A 20,196-nucleotide genomic window follows, 5' to 3' on the forward strand; every position below is an offset into this window, starting at 1 on the left:
TTTTTTGTAGATTACCATTCAGAATATAGTCAAAAGTCAAAATACAGGTGAGTAATATTGGACATAATTATGATGAAAACATTGTTATTCTGACTGTCATACCTACACTAACATTGTTTGATAACTTGTCATTAAAATGTGAATAAAAAGGTAAAATGTAATTTTATAATTTTTGGACATTAACTTGTACTACATGATGAGATCTAGGCATTGGAGTGAAGTCTTTTAAATAAAGAACATAGACATCTTTTGATGTTCAAGGTATTGGTATGAAGTTGTATAAGTATGGGAAATGGAAATTATTTGATCACCTAGGTATTGGTGTGAAAATTGATATTTAATAGCCATAAATTAGGTAGACTGAGGAATATTGGGAAATTTTGTAACTGAAATTACCATGAAATTTCAACTCATCAGTATATGTACTGGGATATTTTCACACTTCAGTCTTTCAAAACATTTTAATGTGGTTTTGAAAATTTGCTAGAGGGACATCAAACACATGGTAATATTATACTTTTGATTCTTTTGTGATCCCTTTGAATTAGCTTAGCACCACTGACTGCAAAAACAGTATTTTACATGAGTGTTCATTACAGATGACACATTTATGAAACAAATCAAATAACTTTTGTGAGCACAAATGTAAGATTCCATTTACCACATGATTGTCGTTCTGTGGGTTCAGGGATGTAAGGTTCCATTTACTTTATGATCATCCCCCTCAAATTCCATTTATCACATGACAATCCCCATACCCCTGCGGGCTCTGTGATGTAAGATTCTATTTGCCACATGACAGCCTTCCTTGGGCTTGGGAATGTAAGAGTCTATTTACCTCATGATAATCCCTCAGAAATTCCATTTATCACTTGACAATCTCAATCGCCCTGCAGGCTCAGTGATATAAGATTCCATTTATCACATGACAAACCACTGGGGATTCAGTGATATAAGATTCCATTTATCACATGACAAACCACTGGGGATTCAGTGATATAAGATTCCATTTATCACATGACAAACCACTGGGGATTCAGTGATATAAGATTCCATTTATCACATGACAAACCACTGGGGACTCATGGATGTAGATTAGGGTGCGTATCGGTGATGATGTTCATATGGAGAAGATCTGGACTTTTGAAGAGATCTCGGTTTATACAAAATGTGACTTTGCATTTTAAGGATTTTGTCCTTTTTGCTTTTATCCTTTCTATGCTTTTGAAAGATGCCATAACTTCCTCTGCTCTATGTATCTTGGATGTGCTGATGTGCTGTTAAACCTTGTACATATATATACTGTATTTTTGTCTGTATAACATGCACCCCTATTTTCAACTCAAAATCAGGGGAAAAACAATTCTGCCATGTAACATATGCGATATAATACAGTTTAAAATCTTGATAACTTTGTTAAGTTTTCATTGTGTAACTACAGTCGGCCATTTTGGATAGTGAATGAAAGATGTGACAATATTGAAAGTACATAATGTCTTCAAGTATATGTATGGCCCTTATAAGGCCATTTTACTGTTCACTTTGTTGATGGTGTTCAGTTGATTGCATCAACAACAAAAAACGTGTTCGTTTTCTTCATTATAACTCTCGAAAAGTCACTCTTTTGCCTCGTACTTGAAAGTTCAAGTCCAGTATTTATACTTATTTGGATTATTATGTCATCTCTAAAATGTATCTCCATATCCAAGTTAGAATATATTGAGACAATGCATTGTAATAATGTCTGACACATCAGTGTCACAATTATATGGTCTTAAACCACATAACAGAAGAGGGTGTAAAATTCAATAAATAATTTATTTCCCTCGAATACATAAAGAACATATGATATTGTGAATTAAATCCCAAATAGTCCTAAAAGTTTTATTACAAGTCTGAATGTATGAAGTTCCAATTGAATTCAAGTGGTGTTTCAAATAAATTCCAATATTGAATGTGTTGATGTGCCTGGTGTCTCAGATGTGTCACTGGCATGGAATGGAATGCTACAGACATGTAGCATGATGTCCCACCCAGTCACATTATCCTGACACCAGGCCGACCAGTCCTAACACTAACCTTTTAATACTGAGCACCAAGCAAGGCAAACGTTAGCATACTTTTTATAAGTCTTTGGTATGACTCGTCTGGGGATAGAACCCACGATCTCCCGCATCCTAGGTGAACTCTCTAACCACTAGGCCACCAGAGTGGTCGCATGGAATGTGATGTGGTAACAGTCTTGTGATATATCACAATAATATAATCCAAAATGTCCTTGACTGAATTCACTATAATTCCATCTTAATGATTTAATCCAAGATGTATTAAGGAGCACTTTGTAATTCCAGTGAATAATTTAAATAATTAAATCCACCTGTATCAAAAACTGAACACAACAATAAGGCTGATTCCACTTAAGATATTAAGGTAGTAATTAGTAATTTTTCAAGTAAACAGTATTGATATAAAAATAAGACACTATAATAGAGCCAGAATGTAGGTCAGTTTCCTTTCTAAAACATTTAAAGATGTTAAGAAGTTTAGAAATTTCCTAGTGGAAAACTAATGTCCTAGACTTAGGTTCAAATAAACATCTTACCTTCCATTAATAATGATCTGAATATTTAATCTATAATTAGAGAAATATTAGCTATGTATCATGTTGTTTACAAAATGTTGCTAGTCAAGTAGACCATTAACTTGATTTTGGACAAAGGTCAAGTACAAAATACAGATATACATAATATAATCATGGAGAAAAGACAACTAACAATACAAATTAAATATATATAACAAAAGATTTAGCCAGTACTCATTTTTACCTTCAGAAACATGCTGAGTCAATTAAACATTGCTGACTGTATTGTAACATTGAAGTATCAGATAATACGGTTTAAAATGAGAAAGAAAACAAAGAACCAAATTTATTTTCTGAAGAAAGTAAATAAATTGAAAATTTACTGGTTCCTAGATAAAGCAAAAAGTGACTACTGGTATGTTTAGCATATCAAAGCTTTAGCTGGCACTGATTATCTTGACAGGTAACACTGAGTCAACAAATCACTGTCCACACTTAAGTACACCATGCTGTCAACTAAATATTGCTCACTCTGTTATAACAAAGAACCAAGTCTAATTTCCTAAGAAAAGTAAATACATTGCAAATTTACCTAGATGCATTGTTTTATGATTTGTCGTTGTTGCTGTAACATATGAACTGTAGTAAAACAAAATGTGTCCCCTAACTGTTCCTCTGATGAGAACATTAACACTGCTTGAATTCAAACAATTATATTTTAATTCAACCAAGAACAAATGATGAAAAAATGTATTTTAATATACAGTAATGGAACACTCAGCATTTATGGTACACGTACATTAGTCATATTTTTACCTTTACAATGCTGTACTTTGCACAGCTTTAAAACAATGTTTCCAGTCATTATGTACATGTATTTCTGGTTGCAGCTTAGAACAAAATGTTGCACAGTGATGTGAAATGAAGCAATTTTATTTTCATAATAAATGAGAGAAAAAACTAGACTATCAAGCTTTGTAAGCATTAGTTCTTTCTTTAATAAGGCTAGTACCAGTAAACAATTTATTACCAGTAAACAATTTAGTACCAGTAACAATTTAGTACTAGTAAACAATTTAGTACCAGTAAACAATTTAGTACTAGTTGTTGTTGTTGTAGGGCTTAACGCCATTTTTCAGCACACGATAGGCTATACATGGCGGCCAGTATTAATGGTGGAGGAAGAACCAGGGAAATCCCCGGAAAGAACCACCGACCCTCGAGAAGCTACTGGCAAGCTTTCTCACATACCCACATTGGCCAAATCCGAGACTCGAACACATGCAGACAGAGGTGAGACAGAAGTGATCTGTAACGGACAGCGCCTTAGACCACTCAGCCACTCGGGGCCCCAATTTAGTACTAGTAAACAATTTGGTACTAGTAAACAATTTAGTACCAGTAAACTATTTAGTACTTGTAAACAGTTTAGTACTAGTAAACAATTTAGTACCAGTAAACAGTTTGGTACTATTAAACAATGTAGTACTAGTAAACAATTTAGTACCAGTAACAATTTAGTACTAGTAAACAATTTAGTACCAGTAAACAAATTAGTACTAGTAAACAGTTTAGTACCAGTAAACAATTTAGTACTAGTAAACAATTTAGTACCAGTAAACAATTTAGTACTAGTAAACAATTTAGTACCAGTAAACAATTTAGTACTAGTAAACAATTTAGTACCAGTAAACAATTTAGTACTAGTAAACAATTTAGTACCAGTAAACAATTTAGTACTAGTAAACAATTTAGTACTAGTAAATAATTTAGTACCAGTAAACAATTTAGTACCAATAACAATTTAGTAACAGTAAACAATTTAGTACCAGTAAACAATTTAGTACTAGTAAACAGTTTAGTACCAGTAAACAATTTAGTACCAGTAAACAATTTAGTACCAGTAACAATTTAGTACTAGTAAACAATTTAGTACTAGTAAACAGTTCAGTACCAGTAAAACATTTAGTACCAGTAAACAATTTAGTACTAGTAAACAATTTAGTTACAATGTAATACACAATGGATTTAATAGTTCACAAGGAATAAATGTGACACATATAGACATCTATTGTGCATTCATCCTTCCATTCGATAGACCTGGAAAAAAATTCTTTTAGTCCTTGTATAAAATGTACACTCCTAAAATAAGGTTAGAAAATTAGGTGAGAAAGTGTATGCTATACATAACTAAATATGTTACATTATCACGTGATGAAAAACAATTTTATTTGTCAGAACTGAAATGATTTTGAAATACATTTGGTTGTTTTGGTTATTACAGCTTTCCTTCCATCATGTTATGACCTCATTTATGACATCACTTGGTGTTACTATATGTTATATACAGGAAAATTTGTATATGGTATATTAATCTAAATAACACTAATCATGTGATAAATAGTGAAAATTAAATAGCAATGAACATTTTGATGTTACTTATGGTATTATTGCATGTGGAGAGAAAAAATTTTTCTTATGTAATTAAAGTTATTTAATAAGACATTTGCACAGGACTATGTTTTAAATTACAACACAAGCAACAGATAAATTAAACAATAACCAGACATGATTTTTCTCCATTTTAAAGTGGAATTCTGCTTTTCTCCTGACTTGAATCCGATTTCTCTTGATATAGTCCAGTTTTTTTTAATCATTTCTGATCAGGTTTTTTAAAAACGGTCTTTTCGATCCCATTCTGCAGTGATCCTTGTAACGTATTCATTCCATATATTAGTTATCCCACAACTCTGTTAAAGAGTATTCTGATTGGTCAAACGTTTAAATTCATCCAATGAATCTTCGTGTAATGGAAACTAATGGCAATGGAAAGAAGAAGCATGCTTGCAAAAAATGGCGTTCCAGGTTATTGAGAGAGACCATGACATGAGAAGCTTTGATAAAAGTTCAAAAAAACGTATGGAAATGGAAATGGCTAGAGCAAAAGGTCAACAGAAATTAAGTTTTTCAGTTTATAAGAAAACTGAACTCTAGAGGACTGGCATTTTGTGACCTCTGCTTTATGGTTGGAAGTGTTTGGAACAGCACCTACGAAAGAAGCTGCACACAGAAAAATTGAAGCTCAGAAGGCATCTGGAAAAAGTGCAGTTAATTACTATAAGAAGAAAGATTTCTTGCATGAGAGAACCGATGTAGCTCTCTGTCAGAATATGCGCACTGCATGTCGCCAATACAAGCACCAGCTTGAAAGCAAAAAGACTGTCATTGAGAAGGAAAAGAAACAATTGCACATTGAGCCAAAAAAGTCAGTGGTGATAAAAAGGAAAGCTAAAAAAATCTTTGCCAAGCCACAAAAAGAGCTCAACTGGCATATCAACAGGTTTTGTCCATTGGGGAAAAAGACAAGTGAATATATGGGATTATTTGTATATAGGTGATGTACTTGGGTGTTTATTTTACAGATTTGTTATGAAAAGAGAGAAGTATAATATATTTGCCGCAAAATTTGAAAACTTATTGTGACTTAATTACGATGTGAACACTGTCATGCACATGAAATAACTTCAGCATCAGTAGTATTGGAGAACAAATTCATGTGACAATAAATATTGTGAAATTATTCAAGTTGAAAATTTTTGGTAAGTTGGTTAGTTTTTCAAATGATTATTTTGTTATATATTATGATCATAAGTTGCACCAGGAGCAGTTTTTATGATTGTGAAATGCATTTTTGGCCCCCCAGATAGGGGATGCTGCTCCTCAAGACCCCCAAACCCCACTTCACATTTTCAGCTTATTTTTGTGGAATACCAAGATCATGTCTGAGTAACAACTGATAGAAAAAATGTCAGAGTAGTTGATAATAAAGTTATGAATCTTTCTCCTGTGTTTCTGTGGATTGCATCACCAATCTGAACTTTAGACAATCAAATCTTACATCCATATATCACTGTTAAGTTAGAAAAATACCAGTATTTTAATGAAAGCTTTTATCATCTCTCATTTAATGACAATGACAATGTGAAATGCATCCATTTTTGTCACAAATTTAAGCATTGGCTAGTCCATATATTATTTATTGACTTTGCTTACTTTTTCAGACATCCCAGCATGGCTTTTCACAGCACCAATGTATCTTTGGATTGCTGTTTTCTTCACTAGACCACACAAGGTTTGTAACACGGGTTTTACTGATTAAGATTAAAAGTCTACTAGTAAATCACTGGACCAAAGTTTCTCCCAGTCTCCATGGTTTAAACGGAATGAGACTGTGTAACTCCCACTAAATGGGACACCAGCCTGGTATGGGTTAACCTCCTGGTGGATGCTTGTACTTCTTTATTTCTAGGTAGACTGCATTTGGACTTTATAAACTATTTCCTTGAGATAAAAATATGCCTAGGATGTATCTCACAACAGTGATTTAAATAAAAATCATATTTTGTTCACCAGAAATTTCTTTGCCAGAAAGAAACCACAGATTGTAGAAACCATCTTGGCTATTGCTACAGTTGAGCATAGTGTTGACTAAGAAATTCTGAATGTAAAAAATAGTTTGAAGCATAGACACTTTTCTTGGTCAAATCTTGTTTCATAAATAACAGGTGGTCTGAATGGCAGCTATCAGCATACATTCAAGCTTGAGATTTGACCTCTGATCTTATAATGTGGACTCTACAACGTGACTGTGCTACTAAGATGTGTCACAGCCTTTCTTGCATTTTCTAGAAATTGCTTGAAATAAAATCACAATTCCTTTTGGATATATTTTCTTAGGAAATTTTCTTATTTATGACTGATTTCATGATTATGGAAACAAAACCACAATTTACAAGATGTTACCATTGTTATATATTGACATTGACTGGTTACTAGTTTTATTTACTTGTTTCCTGACATTTACTGTAGAAACTAGTTTGAAAAATGAAAGAAGATCCATTCGTCTTAACAACCTCCTGAATCCAGCCATACTAATAAATTTACAAAATTCAACAATTTGTCTTTTCTGTTTCATATAGACAAAGGTTGATAAACACTTGCCTATTATCTCACCTTGCCACCACCAGGTGTTCCTAGTTTTTAAGCTTTGCTTCCATACAACAACTTCATACAAGACACCTCCTGTGAATCCAAAGCCAAATTTGTATTAAATGTGAAACAGCCATACAAACTTTTGGATTTATTTTGATTAAAATTCATTCCTAAAAATTATTATTTTAATTTTGCAAATATTTTTTGAAATTTTTACACTTTCTCTGACCTGGCACCACAAGGTGAAACATGTTATTGTTGCAATTCATGTTTCACTCACACTGCATATTGTTTGCTTTCCCAGTAAGAGGTGTCATTTTAGAGATTTGTTAACATACTGAATCGTTAATTATACACTTTGGTTGTGTTTTGTTTATCTTGTCATTTCAGTGAAACCTGTCAATTAAGTGCAATAAATGCAACAAGTTGTAGGCTAAGGAAGACAGGCACAAATTGTGCTTTGCATGTACAAAATGTACTTTGCCAGTACCATGCAGTCTCTGCACTATTGCAAAGTTGACTGAGGCAATACAGAGGGTGATGATGTTGCAAAATTTAAAATTCCTACAAATAATTATGATACGTTTGAGGAGTGTACAACCATTATTTTGTAACCCAGCTGGTATAAGTCCCCCCACATGTCCGAGCATTGCCTTCAGGACTAGGTGCATGGGATTATTAGTGCATGCAACAGAAGTATTGAAGTATTCTTTACTATCTTGTAGCCATATTAATCAATCTATGATCGTCCAACGAGTTGAACCAGCTGGCCAGTCCAGGCGTCTTTATCAGGTGGTCTTACTGAAAGATCAGGATGTGTTAGCAGGCCTACAGCTTCATCTTTTGACAATTATGAAGATCTTAATAGATTTTCCAGCCTAATATGATACATACAGTTAGAATTATGCGGATCTTAGTGATAGATCTGTCCATCTCGCTAGGTATATGGCTTCATCTCTCTGCAGTTACAGAGATCTTACTGAATGATTTGTCCATCCTAAGATGCCTGTGGCCACAATTACAGTTATGGAGATCTTAGTAATAGATCATTCCATCTCACCTGGTCTGTGGCTTCATATCTCTTCAGGTAAGGAGACCTTTGTGATAGATTTTCTATCCTAAGATGCCTACGGCTGTTAACAGTTAAAATTGAGGGTTATTTCAGTGATAAAATCATCTGTCTTACCAGGTCTATGGCAACATGTCTCTACAGTTATGGAGATCATAATGATACAGTTGTCAGTCCTAATATGCTTACGGTTACATACAGTTACAATTTAGGGAGATCTTAATGATACAGTTGTCAGTCCTAATATGCTTACGGCTACATACAGTTACAATTATGGAGATCTTAATGATACAGTTGTCAGTCCTAATATGCTTATGGCTACATACAGTTACAATTATGGAGATCATAATGATACAGTTGTCTGTTCTAATATGCTTATGGCTACATACAGTTACAATTATGGAGATCTTAATGATACAGTTGTCAGTCCTAATATGCTTATGGCTACATACAGTTACAATTTAGGGAGATCTTAATGATACAGTTGTCTGTTCTAATATGCTTATGGCTACATACAGTTACAATTTAGGGAGATCATAATGATACAGTTGTCTGTCCTAATATGCTTACGGCTACATACAGTTACAATTTAGGGAGATCATGATCTGTGTCTTGTCTGGCGTAAGACTATACAAGCACATTATGACAGGGACTTGGGTGAGATCCATCTGTCCAGCCATGCCCACAGTACAGATGATACCAATACCAACTACCATATTTGTCGGCCAATAAGTTGATGTGGAGTATAAGTCAGATTTTCCATCCTTAATCCATATATAAGTTGATGCTGATTATAAGACAAGGCCAGATCAATATCTCTGCTGCATCTCTTTCACTTCCACATAGTGTCGTGAATTTTATCATTCGTGAGGATCATTAATTCAAACTAAAAGTACCTAATTTGTTTTATAAGAAGTATTTTAAATGTATTGTGTACTTTTAGCTACATATAATGATGCTGACCTGAAAATATATAGAGTTACATATAGGATAAAATTCACGATGATGTGTGGAATTAAACTACAGTAAGTTCCGGTTTCATAAATATTAAAGGTATTACTGTATGCTATTTCAGATTACCAGCACTTGGGAAATTGCATAATTAATGCCAGAAATGCTTTTTCCAGAGTTCTTTTTGGAAGGGAGATACAGAGAGAGAGGCACATGTATTGCATCGCATTTTTCTTCTTGCACCTCGTCATCAAAATAAAATATTGCCCAATATGAGAGAGAGAGATTTCAGCTTTTTATGTTTATTTAAAATAATTTTTGGGGTGTGTGAAAATTAATGCCCCTGTTTAGCATGTTTTTCTCAAAGAGAGAAAACATTAATAAATTAAATAGTAAATGTAAACTGTGAAAATACATACCATACTCCTTCAGGGTTTCAATATTCACAATATTTTTATACGTATAGACTCAATTTAGGTTATATTTCAAGAAAGACCATTTCATATGCTGTCTAATTTTCTTTGCAAGTACAATGACCTCTCCATTCTCAACAAATAAGAATTTATTTTAAAAGTGCATGTAATCTTCTTGTACTTAGGTGGCAATTGTTTTTGATCTTTGCTCATACTTTAAATTGCTGAGAGTTCTATCAGCAAGTTCAGAAGATGCCACTGATTGAGAAATTCACAAGAGTAACCAGCATTGCCTTTCATTAAACAGTACTGTATTCATAATACCCTATGGGTGGCCTCATTTCCCTATTGATAGCTGCACTAATTTGATCTGTGTTATGTGTTTAGGCTCTAATAAACAGTAACAAAAGATAGAGTGAAAACAACAAGCTTTGAAAAATTTAACAAATAATTTATTTGCCTGGAAAAACACTGTAAAAATGAAAAAATAAGAACTTATGGTTTTAAGATCAAATCCAAAAATAATCCAAGAATAATCCACGAATTAAATTTTAGAAGTCCTAGTAATGAAATGTTCTAATGAATTCAAGTTCAAGTCCCGATGAAAGATCCAAAATGGAAGGCGATGATGTATACTGTAGTCAGTATACAGCTGATGTGTAAAGTCCTTTGTGAACTACAGAAAACAATATTCCAGTGTTTGAATTTGTCTTTGTCCAAGAATTCTGTATGAGCACTCAGATATTTCCAGGAAAAAGAATTAATCTTTTAGAATCCAAATAATTGGAATAAAAATTAACAAATAACTCCAAACTGCCACAACAGACACTTTCCAGTGTAAAGAAAAAAGCCCAACTGAGAAATATCTCTATAGACTCTGCCGAACCTTGACCTCAAGCAGGTGTTAGCTTGGAAAACCTGACTGCAGCTGTAACATGTTTAATTAGAATGAAAATACCACTATGAAGCCACGTGATTATTGAACATTGGGAGTGGTAACTAAAACTAAAAGGAATTGCTTAACAAGCGGTATTAATTGAAAATGGAATATAGTACTGCACTGGTACATAAAATCACAGTCATCAGGTAAGTGAACAATACAGATTCATAAGAACATACCTCTATCTCTCTCTTTCTCTCATACTGGGGCATAATTTATATTTGATAGTGTGGTGCAAGAAGTAAAATGGGATGGAATATCCGTCTTTGTCATGGTTATTCATCTCCTAACTTGTCAATTCTAATGCACATATATGTACCAGTAATCAAATTTAAACACATATTACTGGTGCATGCTGCTTTAGTGCAGTTACGTCTGATTTATGTTAATTTTTAATACTGAAGATCATGTGATTGTTTGAAATCCTTCATAATGTGGGGTCCTATATTTTTTTCTTACACAATCTCTTCCCCAAAATGAAATATTTGTTACACATTATTTTTCATTCTTATTGGAAAACTATTTTTTCATGTGAAAAATTATGTGACATACAATAAAATGATTTGGATAACATAAAAAATATATAAGTCGATTTGGAGTTTAAGACAAAGCTAAGATTTTCTGGTAAAAAAAAGTATCATCTTAATGGGCGGGCAAATATGGTAGACAGCCTTTTGTTTGGCTGTTAAGCATGTTGACCATACTCACTGTGAACTACCCATCCTTACACTACAGAAAAAATCATCTGACAGAGCTGTCTTTTTTATTCACTTCTTGCTGGCAAGGTATGGGCCATGAATTATATCGAGATGATGACATCATGTCATTGTTGCCACAGGGAATTTTTCATCCTGAAATGAAGCACTTTTTTAACAGTCTGGTACAAGACACATTCCATTGCATATATTATACTGAACTCCTGGCATTAGAAAAAAAAATTTGCAGCAGCTAACAACCAACCCCAACTTCTTTCAAAAAGTGGACTATAAAAAAACATCCTACCACATTGAAGTGGGTTCAGAATGTATTTACCACTTCTTTGACATTAAATTTGGCCTCCTTGGCAATTTTCTTACAGCTGGGTGGTGGGAACTTGGCCAATCAACATGCCTGGGAGTCAATGGCCCGAATAGCTTTGTTTATTGACAGAATAGCTCACCATTTGATGGTGAATGTATTGATTGCCTTTGCCAATCTTAACTTGATACATTGTAAAACGTGTTTGCACACCAGGAAATTAAAAAGATTACCTCCACCTAAAAAACTGCTCTCACTATAAAGATGACTCCATCTGGCTCACCATTGCTTTTTGTGAGCAAATTTGAATAACTACCCCTCCAACTTGCTGCTTCACCTGTTTCATCATTTTAAAAACTATCCATTCCTGCCACATTGGACAGAAGATTGGCAACCCAAGCAAAGGAGTCTTTTATAAACAAAGTGATGTTCAGATCTCAACCTTATACCATCAGTCAAGAGCCAAACCAGTCTAGAAGGCACCCTTACAGGGGAGGTAAGACACCAATTTTCTCCACCTCCAGGCCATTCATCATCAGGGGCATCTAGTCATTGTATGCTCTCTCTCATCTATAGATAAATTGTGGCCATGTAATATCCAGTCCATGCCCTTAAGCACTACTTGGACTTTAGAGACAAATCATGGCATGCACAAGGTCTTTTTCTCCCAGTGAAGACGAGAAAGGCCATCGCCTCCCAAATCAGATCATCTTGACTGAAATGGGTTCTATGATTGGTATACTCTGACATCTCAGTAGATCAGAGTATTGCAGCTATGAAATTTGAGTGATCTCTTTGAGCCTCACATTCAGATGCAATGTTGTTATCCAAGACATCACAGAAGTTGTTGACATTCATGCAGAATCAACCTTCTTAAGTTTTAATCTTGGGGGATTTAGCTTCATAGAGACAAAACCTGAATCTGGTAAGTCCCATGGCTGCAGCCAAGATAACAACCACCAGACCCAATTAAACCAACACAGTCTCATAGTTTTGCTGGATTCACTGAAATTTGATGATAAGAAATTTCAATAATCTTACTAACCTGATAGAGTTGTCATGGTTCATGTGACCATGTTCTGAAATGCTTTAAATAGTAGAGCATGTTATCATTCACTTAGGGAATCCAATCTTTCTTCACAATGAGGATGCCCGAGGTGTATGTATAATGCCCAGCATTCCTTCCTATTCTCCTAGTGTTAATGTGATCGGAAAATGTATTTGAAGGAGAAAGCAAATTTTGAAGTAAATTATGTTTTGCCAATAATACTTACCTGATCACATTACTTGAAATCCCTCCCCAGCCATCCTTGGTATTTTCCTAAATGAAAATATTGCTGATCTGATATCCAACATGGCCTCCATGGCTTCCATCTTGAAAGTCTTAATACCACTACTGCTACTGAATGGATGTATATATCCAAATGAGATTTCAGACCAGCTATCCCATAGGATAGAAGTCTTTATTTTATGCTAAGCAGTGAATTACTTGATTTTCTAATTAAAATGATATTGATATTTCACTGTAGTGAAAAAATAACAATATTTTTTCACTACAGGAACTACATTTTTGGGTCAAAACATATTTACCTCCCTTTGATTTTCTGACAGTGAACTACTTTTTCCTTATGTACATGTCACTGTGTCACAAACATTAGGTAGCCAATGTATGTGAGCATAAAATATAAAGAATATTTGCTTGAAACGAGTGAATAACGGAATACATTTCATCTCATGGGTGAAAAACTCTAGTATTTTCACTCATGGCTTTGCCACTCGTGAAAATACTGAATTTTTCATCCACTCAGTGAAATGTATCCGTTATTCGCTCGTTTAAAGCAAATATCCTCTATTTATTGAGATATAATATACTGGCCCAAATTACATAATACATGTAACTTAACAAATAAATAATAAGCATGTGAGTGAAATTATATATATATATATGTATATATATATATATATATATATATATATATATATATATATATATATATATATATATATATATATTACTAGGTCATCATGCGAATGTGTCTGCTACACACGAGTGCATATAACACCGATTAAGTAACATCATTTTTTGGTGATGTGTTCTTAGTCATGAGGGAATATGGGCTTGTGTGTGCAGGCAAGGCAATGGGTGCCATTTACCCGCAGACCTGGGTTCGAATCTTCGTAGAGTATTTTTTAAAAATTCTCTAACCTATATGATAGTATTATTTGTATTAAAATATTAATTCAGCCTACTATTATCAAGCATTCTTCTATAGCTATAGGAATCCAGGGATAGGATAGCACTTTCCATTCTGTCTGGTGTATATTTATAATTCTCTCTCTCTCTCTCTATATATATGTATATATATATATATATATATATATATATATATATATATATATATATATATATATATATATATATATATATATATAATGAACTATATCAGTGTTATTCGTCAGGGTTTATATTACAAGACAGAATTAAGATAGAATAAAATTTACATCGTAGGGTACATAAACAAATAGTAACAAGCATGTGAAGGATATATATATATATATATATATATATATATATATATATATATATATATATACACAATTAATGACCTATGTCATTATTATTTGTCACTTGTTTACATTAAGTGAAATACGGTGTACATTTCTGTGCTTAAGTTCATAAAAATGTACATATTGTGTTCAGTGTACATTTGTTTCATCTTTGGAAGTGTGTATATAAACATATCCTCTGAAGGGTTTACTGAAAGATATTTAAGTTAATAAAGCAGCTCTACTCTTGCAAACAAAGTTCCATTTCAGTGTCACTTTTACTAAACAAACATGGGATGGAGTATGATCGTATCGACCCATATTGACCCTAACATTCAGATAACTGCCTCACAGAATAAGCTAAGATACAATGGATTTTTTAAAAATATCTATAGTTCTCAGCTAATGTTTAACTTAATTAATTTGAAGACTTGTAATTTGTTGAATTGCATTATTACTTGCATTCCAGGTTTGTATGTCAGTATCTGTACATCTTCGCTTAAGCTGTTTCATAAATATTAGTTCATCTCCTACACAATGGTTGTATCAAACCTCTCCAAAACTATAGGTAATGATTATAATTTTAATATCCTGAATCCATACCATATAAACCTGATTATTGTGACCATTGTAGTTGCATATTAAAACAAATTTTTGGAAGACTACTGTTGGACATTTTGGGTATTTTCAACCAGTATTTTATTGGCTTCATATTGTATGTTAATTTAACATTGTTTCTCCCCAATTCATGCACAGCAAAACTATTTGCAGTATATTTTGTAAGTTTCAATACATAGTAACTGTAGTTTGTATGCACTCTCTCAATATCAAACACATTGTTAAAGCCCCAAAATTTCAGCTCCATAGGATGCAAAAGATAGTATTTTAGTATAATATTTCCAGATAGTTTGTCTATTGGTAATTTGTCAAACCTAAGCAACTTGCCTTTAATGATAATGATTTGCTAACCCATGGGATATGATGATACGTCTTACTGTTATGGACTTCAGCAGTAAAATAAAGAAATACACAAATATTTTGTTGCAGTCAGCTCCAGATATTGGCTTGTTCATGTTTGGCTTGAATCTGAGTTTTCATATTAAATTCAGTGACTTTACATGAGTAACTCATACTTCAGTATGCTCATGTTTTTAATGCAAAATTTTGGCATAATCAAGTTTTTACTTTGACATATCATTATCTAGAAATGTTGTCCAACAAATGAAAATACATTGTAGGTGAAAGTGACAATCAGCCTCTTCATAAGTTCAAACAATTGGCACAGAAGTATTTAAGGAATTCAGATTCTCAGTTTTTTGCTGGGGAAAAAAAATCCAGGAAAGGCAAGAATTACATTTATTGGAAATCATTTGTCAGTTTGAGTATATCTCATGTCAGGAGAGATGATTGCAACCACCACATGAAATAATAAAGAAAACCCAAAGATTATGTTGAATTGAGACAATAAGTAAGAAGCCCTTGACTTCCTTAGGGTTTGGAACTGCATGTTCTAAAACTGAATTAGAGATCATTGTGATCTAAGTGTACTCTTTTGTCTTTTTAGTTGAAGATAATGCCTTTGCTGTATCAGATCACACTTCTGAACTTTTCAAATGCATTTTTCCTATGTCAGCAATATCCCAGTGCATGAAATTTTGTTACACCTTATTGAAAATTGGTCTAATTTACAGACAAATATTGACTGCCATACTAAAGTCATTTTGGAATTGGCAGATCTGGGATGATCAGTAAACTGTTTAGTGGCTCCTAAGTGAAACTGATGTATATATGAGATGCCTTTAAACATCAAATTTAGTTGCCATGGTGACCCTCTTGAAATGCATATCACTAATCATTCTGAATGGATGGTTGTATTGACATGATGGAGTTTTCACCATAGTATTTAATGTGAAGCCTAGTTGGTCCTGAATGAAAATGTTGCCAATCTGATAGCCAACATGGCCTCTGTGGAATTCATATTGAAAATTTTATTATTTCTTCTTCCCTATGGAAGGTCATATCCAGATGGCATTTTCATTGAAAGACTTCTTATGATGCATACTGTACATGTCTTCAGATATCCTGTATATTCTTTGTCTTCTTCCATTACTCTTTGGGGAGGAGAAGTTAGCCCAGTCACTATCATTGAGTATCATTCCATGATTTCTCATGTTCCGACAGGATGGGAAAGAAAATATTGGCCACAGCAAAGGATCTATCTTTCCCACTGTTTTGATTTGCCCAGTGCCCCCATGCTCCCTATCAGGTCCACCCTTGCTTATCTTGCTTCCCAAATTTGTTTTTATGTGACTCAGTTTATGCCCTTTCGTCAGCTCCACTAAAGCTGCTTTCTGATAGGACATACTTTCTGAGAATTCTGATTTTATTGTGCAGTGTGAGCAGACTGCATGCCTAGGCCATGGACCCCCCAGTGGACCTCCAGTTCCAGTACAATGGATCAGTCATGCCTGGTTTTGTCACCAAGAAAAGGTTGCCTCTATGGACAATTAGAAAATAATCATTTGCCCGCACTCCTCAGATGATTCATTGAGAGTGGCCAAGTTACAGTATGCAGTTTGTGCACACAGGTAATTAAGGCACATAGAAAGGGTTTGCACTGTTTAACAACTGCACTTCCTGTCTGGCATTGTAAGGCAGGAAAGGATTATATAACCCATCAAGCACTGACCTCATAGCACAAGTGGGGTTGTTCAGTTTATATTGATACAGGATGGCATCGCAGAGATGAGAGCACTTTGCCCGTGCAATCATTAGACCTCATTTATGACAGCACATCATTCATTTTAGGCACGGGGGTTTATAGCTTTGATGCATTCACCAGGGAAGCTTGCACTGGTAAGATAACACCCATATCTGAACCCCAAAGAGGTTGGATTTCATAATAATTAAGTTCAAAATGTTCCTATTGTCCTGCCTTCATATTAGGAGAAAAGCTTGTCATTAATTGAGTTTGCAATCATATTGTCTCTTGAAGTGTGATTGTGATATAGGTAGGATGCACTTGCATTTCCTTCTTCCCATGCTTGTTTGCCTAATCAGATAACGTATTTCTTCTTTTTTTCTGTTTCAGATTTGAATAACTGTACTGACAATGATGAGCAGTATGCATTGTCTTAGCATTACCATGGTCTTAGAATTACCATGGTCTTAGAATTACCATGGTCTAAGAATTACCATAGTCTTAGCATTACCATGGTCTTAGCATTTCCATGATCTTAGAATCACCATAGTCTTAGAATTACCATGGTCTTAGCATTACAATGGTCCTAGCATTACCATGGTCTTAACATTACCATGGTCTTAGCATTACCATGGTCCTAGCATTACCATGGTCTTAGAATTACCATAGTCTTAGCATTACCATGATCTTTTATCCATATAATAACTTCTCCCCATGTATTTTAATACTCTGTAATTAAGGTTTTCCTGGTTTTATAATGTCCAGAGGACTTACACCCATTATGGTACTTCAAAAGATGGCCTGGTATTCATTTTCTTTGCAGACATTTATGATGTTCACAGTTTATGTTTAATATGTATTCATTCTGAACATGCCTGCAGTGTTAAAATCTTATTTATTCTGAACATGCCTGCAGTGCTAAAATCTTATTCTGAACATGCCTGCAGTGTTAAAATCTTATTTATTCTGAACATGCCTGCAGTGTTAAAATCTTATTTATTCTGAACATGCCTGCAGTGTTAAAATCTTATTTATTCTGAACATGCCTGCAGTGTTAAAATCTTATTTATTCTGAACATGCCTGCAGTGTTAAAATCTTATTTATTCTGAACATGCCTGCAGTGTTAAAATCTTATTTATTCTGAACATGCCTGCAGTGTTAAAATGTTATTCGTTCTGAACATGCTTACTGTTTTTAAGATGTAATAATTCTGATCATCTGTGCTGTGTTTAAAATGTGTTCCTGCTGAATATGTAATGTTTTTGGTGCTGTACAGTATAATAATAATGGTCCTATGTATCAATCTGAACATTATTTTAAACAACTCAAAATCAATAAATGTATCAATTAATGTAATTAATATTTTTGTTCATAATGAATCTTAATTTCTGTTTTGCCTTAAAATATATTTCATCTTAGAGCTAAATTTTTTGTTTGATACAATAGAAAAATATAAATATGTAATAATTTACAGTGTATGAGTCAACTTGTAAACCATAGATATATTGAATTATATAGTTTGGTTCCAGTTTATGTACCTAAACATATTTTCTGATCCAGGCCAATTTGTCAAATAAGTACTTCACCAAAGTCATGCATTAAAACTGTATCATCTGGTACTTACATAATTTCAATTTAATAAGGTTACGGTTTTATGTTTTCTGCATAAAACAAGATTACTTTTTAAAATTTTGGTTTTAATTTTTTTAATAAAAAGTTGTATTTTTTGGCTTATTCCTAAGAAGGATTACACTTTAATCTTTATTGAAATAGACTAATTCTAGATTATTTCAGTGGTGGACTTGATGAAAAAATGTATTGATCATTTCAGGAGGAAAGGTTTTTGTTCCCAATTTATCCATTTTTCATCCTTCTCGGGGCTGTATCTGTGGATTATATACAGGTAACTAATTTAAGATTGAACATTTTGTTGCTTAACTTGTGTTATGTATATTTAATATGTATTGTTTGTTGGTCTTTCTTAATGATGATTTGTTATGTATATATGTATTTTGTACTTGACCATGTCAAATTCAAGTTAATAGTGTACCTGACCAGTGACATTTATTTTGTAAACATAGCTAATAATTCACTAAAATCCTAGATTAAATAGCCAGATCAGTATCAGTGGAGTCTAGGACATCAGTTTTTCACTTGGAAATTCCTAAACTTGTTAACAACTTTGAATGTTTTTTAGGAGACAGACCTACATCCTGGCCATATTATTGCACTTTAGCTTTTTATATACCATTTTTTACTTGAAAAATTACTCATTCTTGCCTTAACATCTGAAGCAGAATCAGTCATATTGTTGTGTTTGGTTTTATTTTTATTGAAATTATTATTCACTGTAATTACAAAGTACTCACTAATATTCTTGAACTAGAACATTACTTTGAAATTATATTGAATTTAGACTAGAACTTTTTGAATTATATTATTATAAGACATCAAAAGACTTAAAAGATCATCACACTCCAGGCTGTTGGCACATTAGCACATTCAAGACTACATGCAAATCAATACAAGCAGTATCAGAATTTATTTTGAATACCACTGGAATTCAGTTGGAACTTTATACATTTGGACTTGTGACAGAACTTTTAGGACTATTTGGGATTTAATTCACAATATTGTAAGTTTTGTTTAATTTTTCACTTTGTATGCTAGGGAAATATATTATTTGTTGAATTTTACAAAAGTTGATGTTTGCTCTTTTCTGTTACTTAGTTTAATACCATAAAGTTATAACACTTGCTTGTATGAAGTACAGGTGAGCTTAGGATATACTCACAGCATCAGTATCATCGGCATTGTGGGTGCTATAGGGTAATCAGGAGAACATCATAAAAAAAATCTTTACTAAAACGTATGCCACCCCATGCATTTTATCCACTTGGAACTTAAGCAAGTTGTATTTTACATCATTCTGAACCACCCTGGGTGAAATTAAGTCACAGGGACTTACTTTTTGCACAAATAAC

The 20,196-nt window shown here is 33.4% G+C and overlaps 1 protein-coding gene across 2 annotated transcripts in view; it reads left to right on the forward strand.

Moving 5' to 3' along the window:
* The window catches only part of LOC149798948 (alpha-1,2-mannosyltransferase ALG9-like), a 98,436-nt gene that overhangs the window by 54,544 nt on the left and 23,696 nt on the right, over nt 1-20,196 (forward strand). For both annotated transcript variants that reach the window (XR_016421045.1, XM_089957868.1), the window contains exons 10-12: nt 11-47; nt 6,643-6,713; nt 19,044-19,115. Coding sequence is in view for 1 of the 2 variants with exons in the window: in XM_089957868.1 (XP_089813994.1) it covers nt 11-47; nt 6,643-6,713; nt 19,044-19,115 (180 nt within the window). In the remaining variant the exon portion in view is untranslated. The remainder of the gene's footprint in view (nt 1-10; nt 48-6,642; nt 6,714-19,043; nt 19,116-20,196) is intronic.

Source organism: Sinohyriopsis cumingii, chromosome 5 (assembly GCF_028554795.1).
Source record: "Sinohyriopsis cumingii isolate HCF-2022 chromosome 5, ASM2855479v2, whole genome shotgun sequence".
Taxonomy (NCBI): Eukaryota; Metazoa; Mollusca; class Bivalvia; order Unionida; family Unionidae; genus Sinohyriopsis; species Sinohyriopsis cumingii.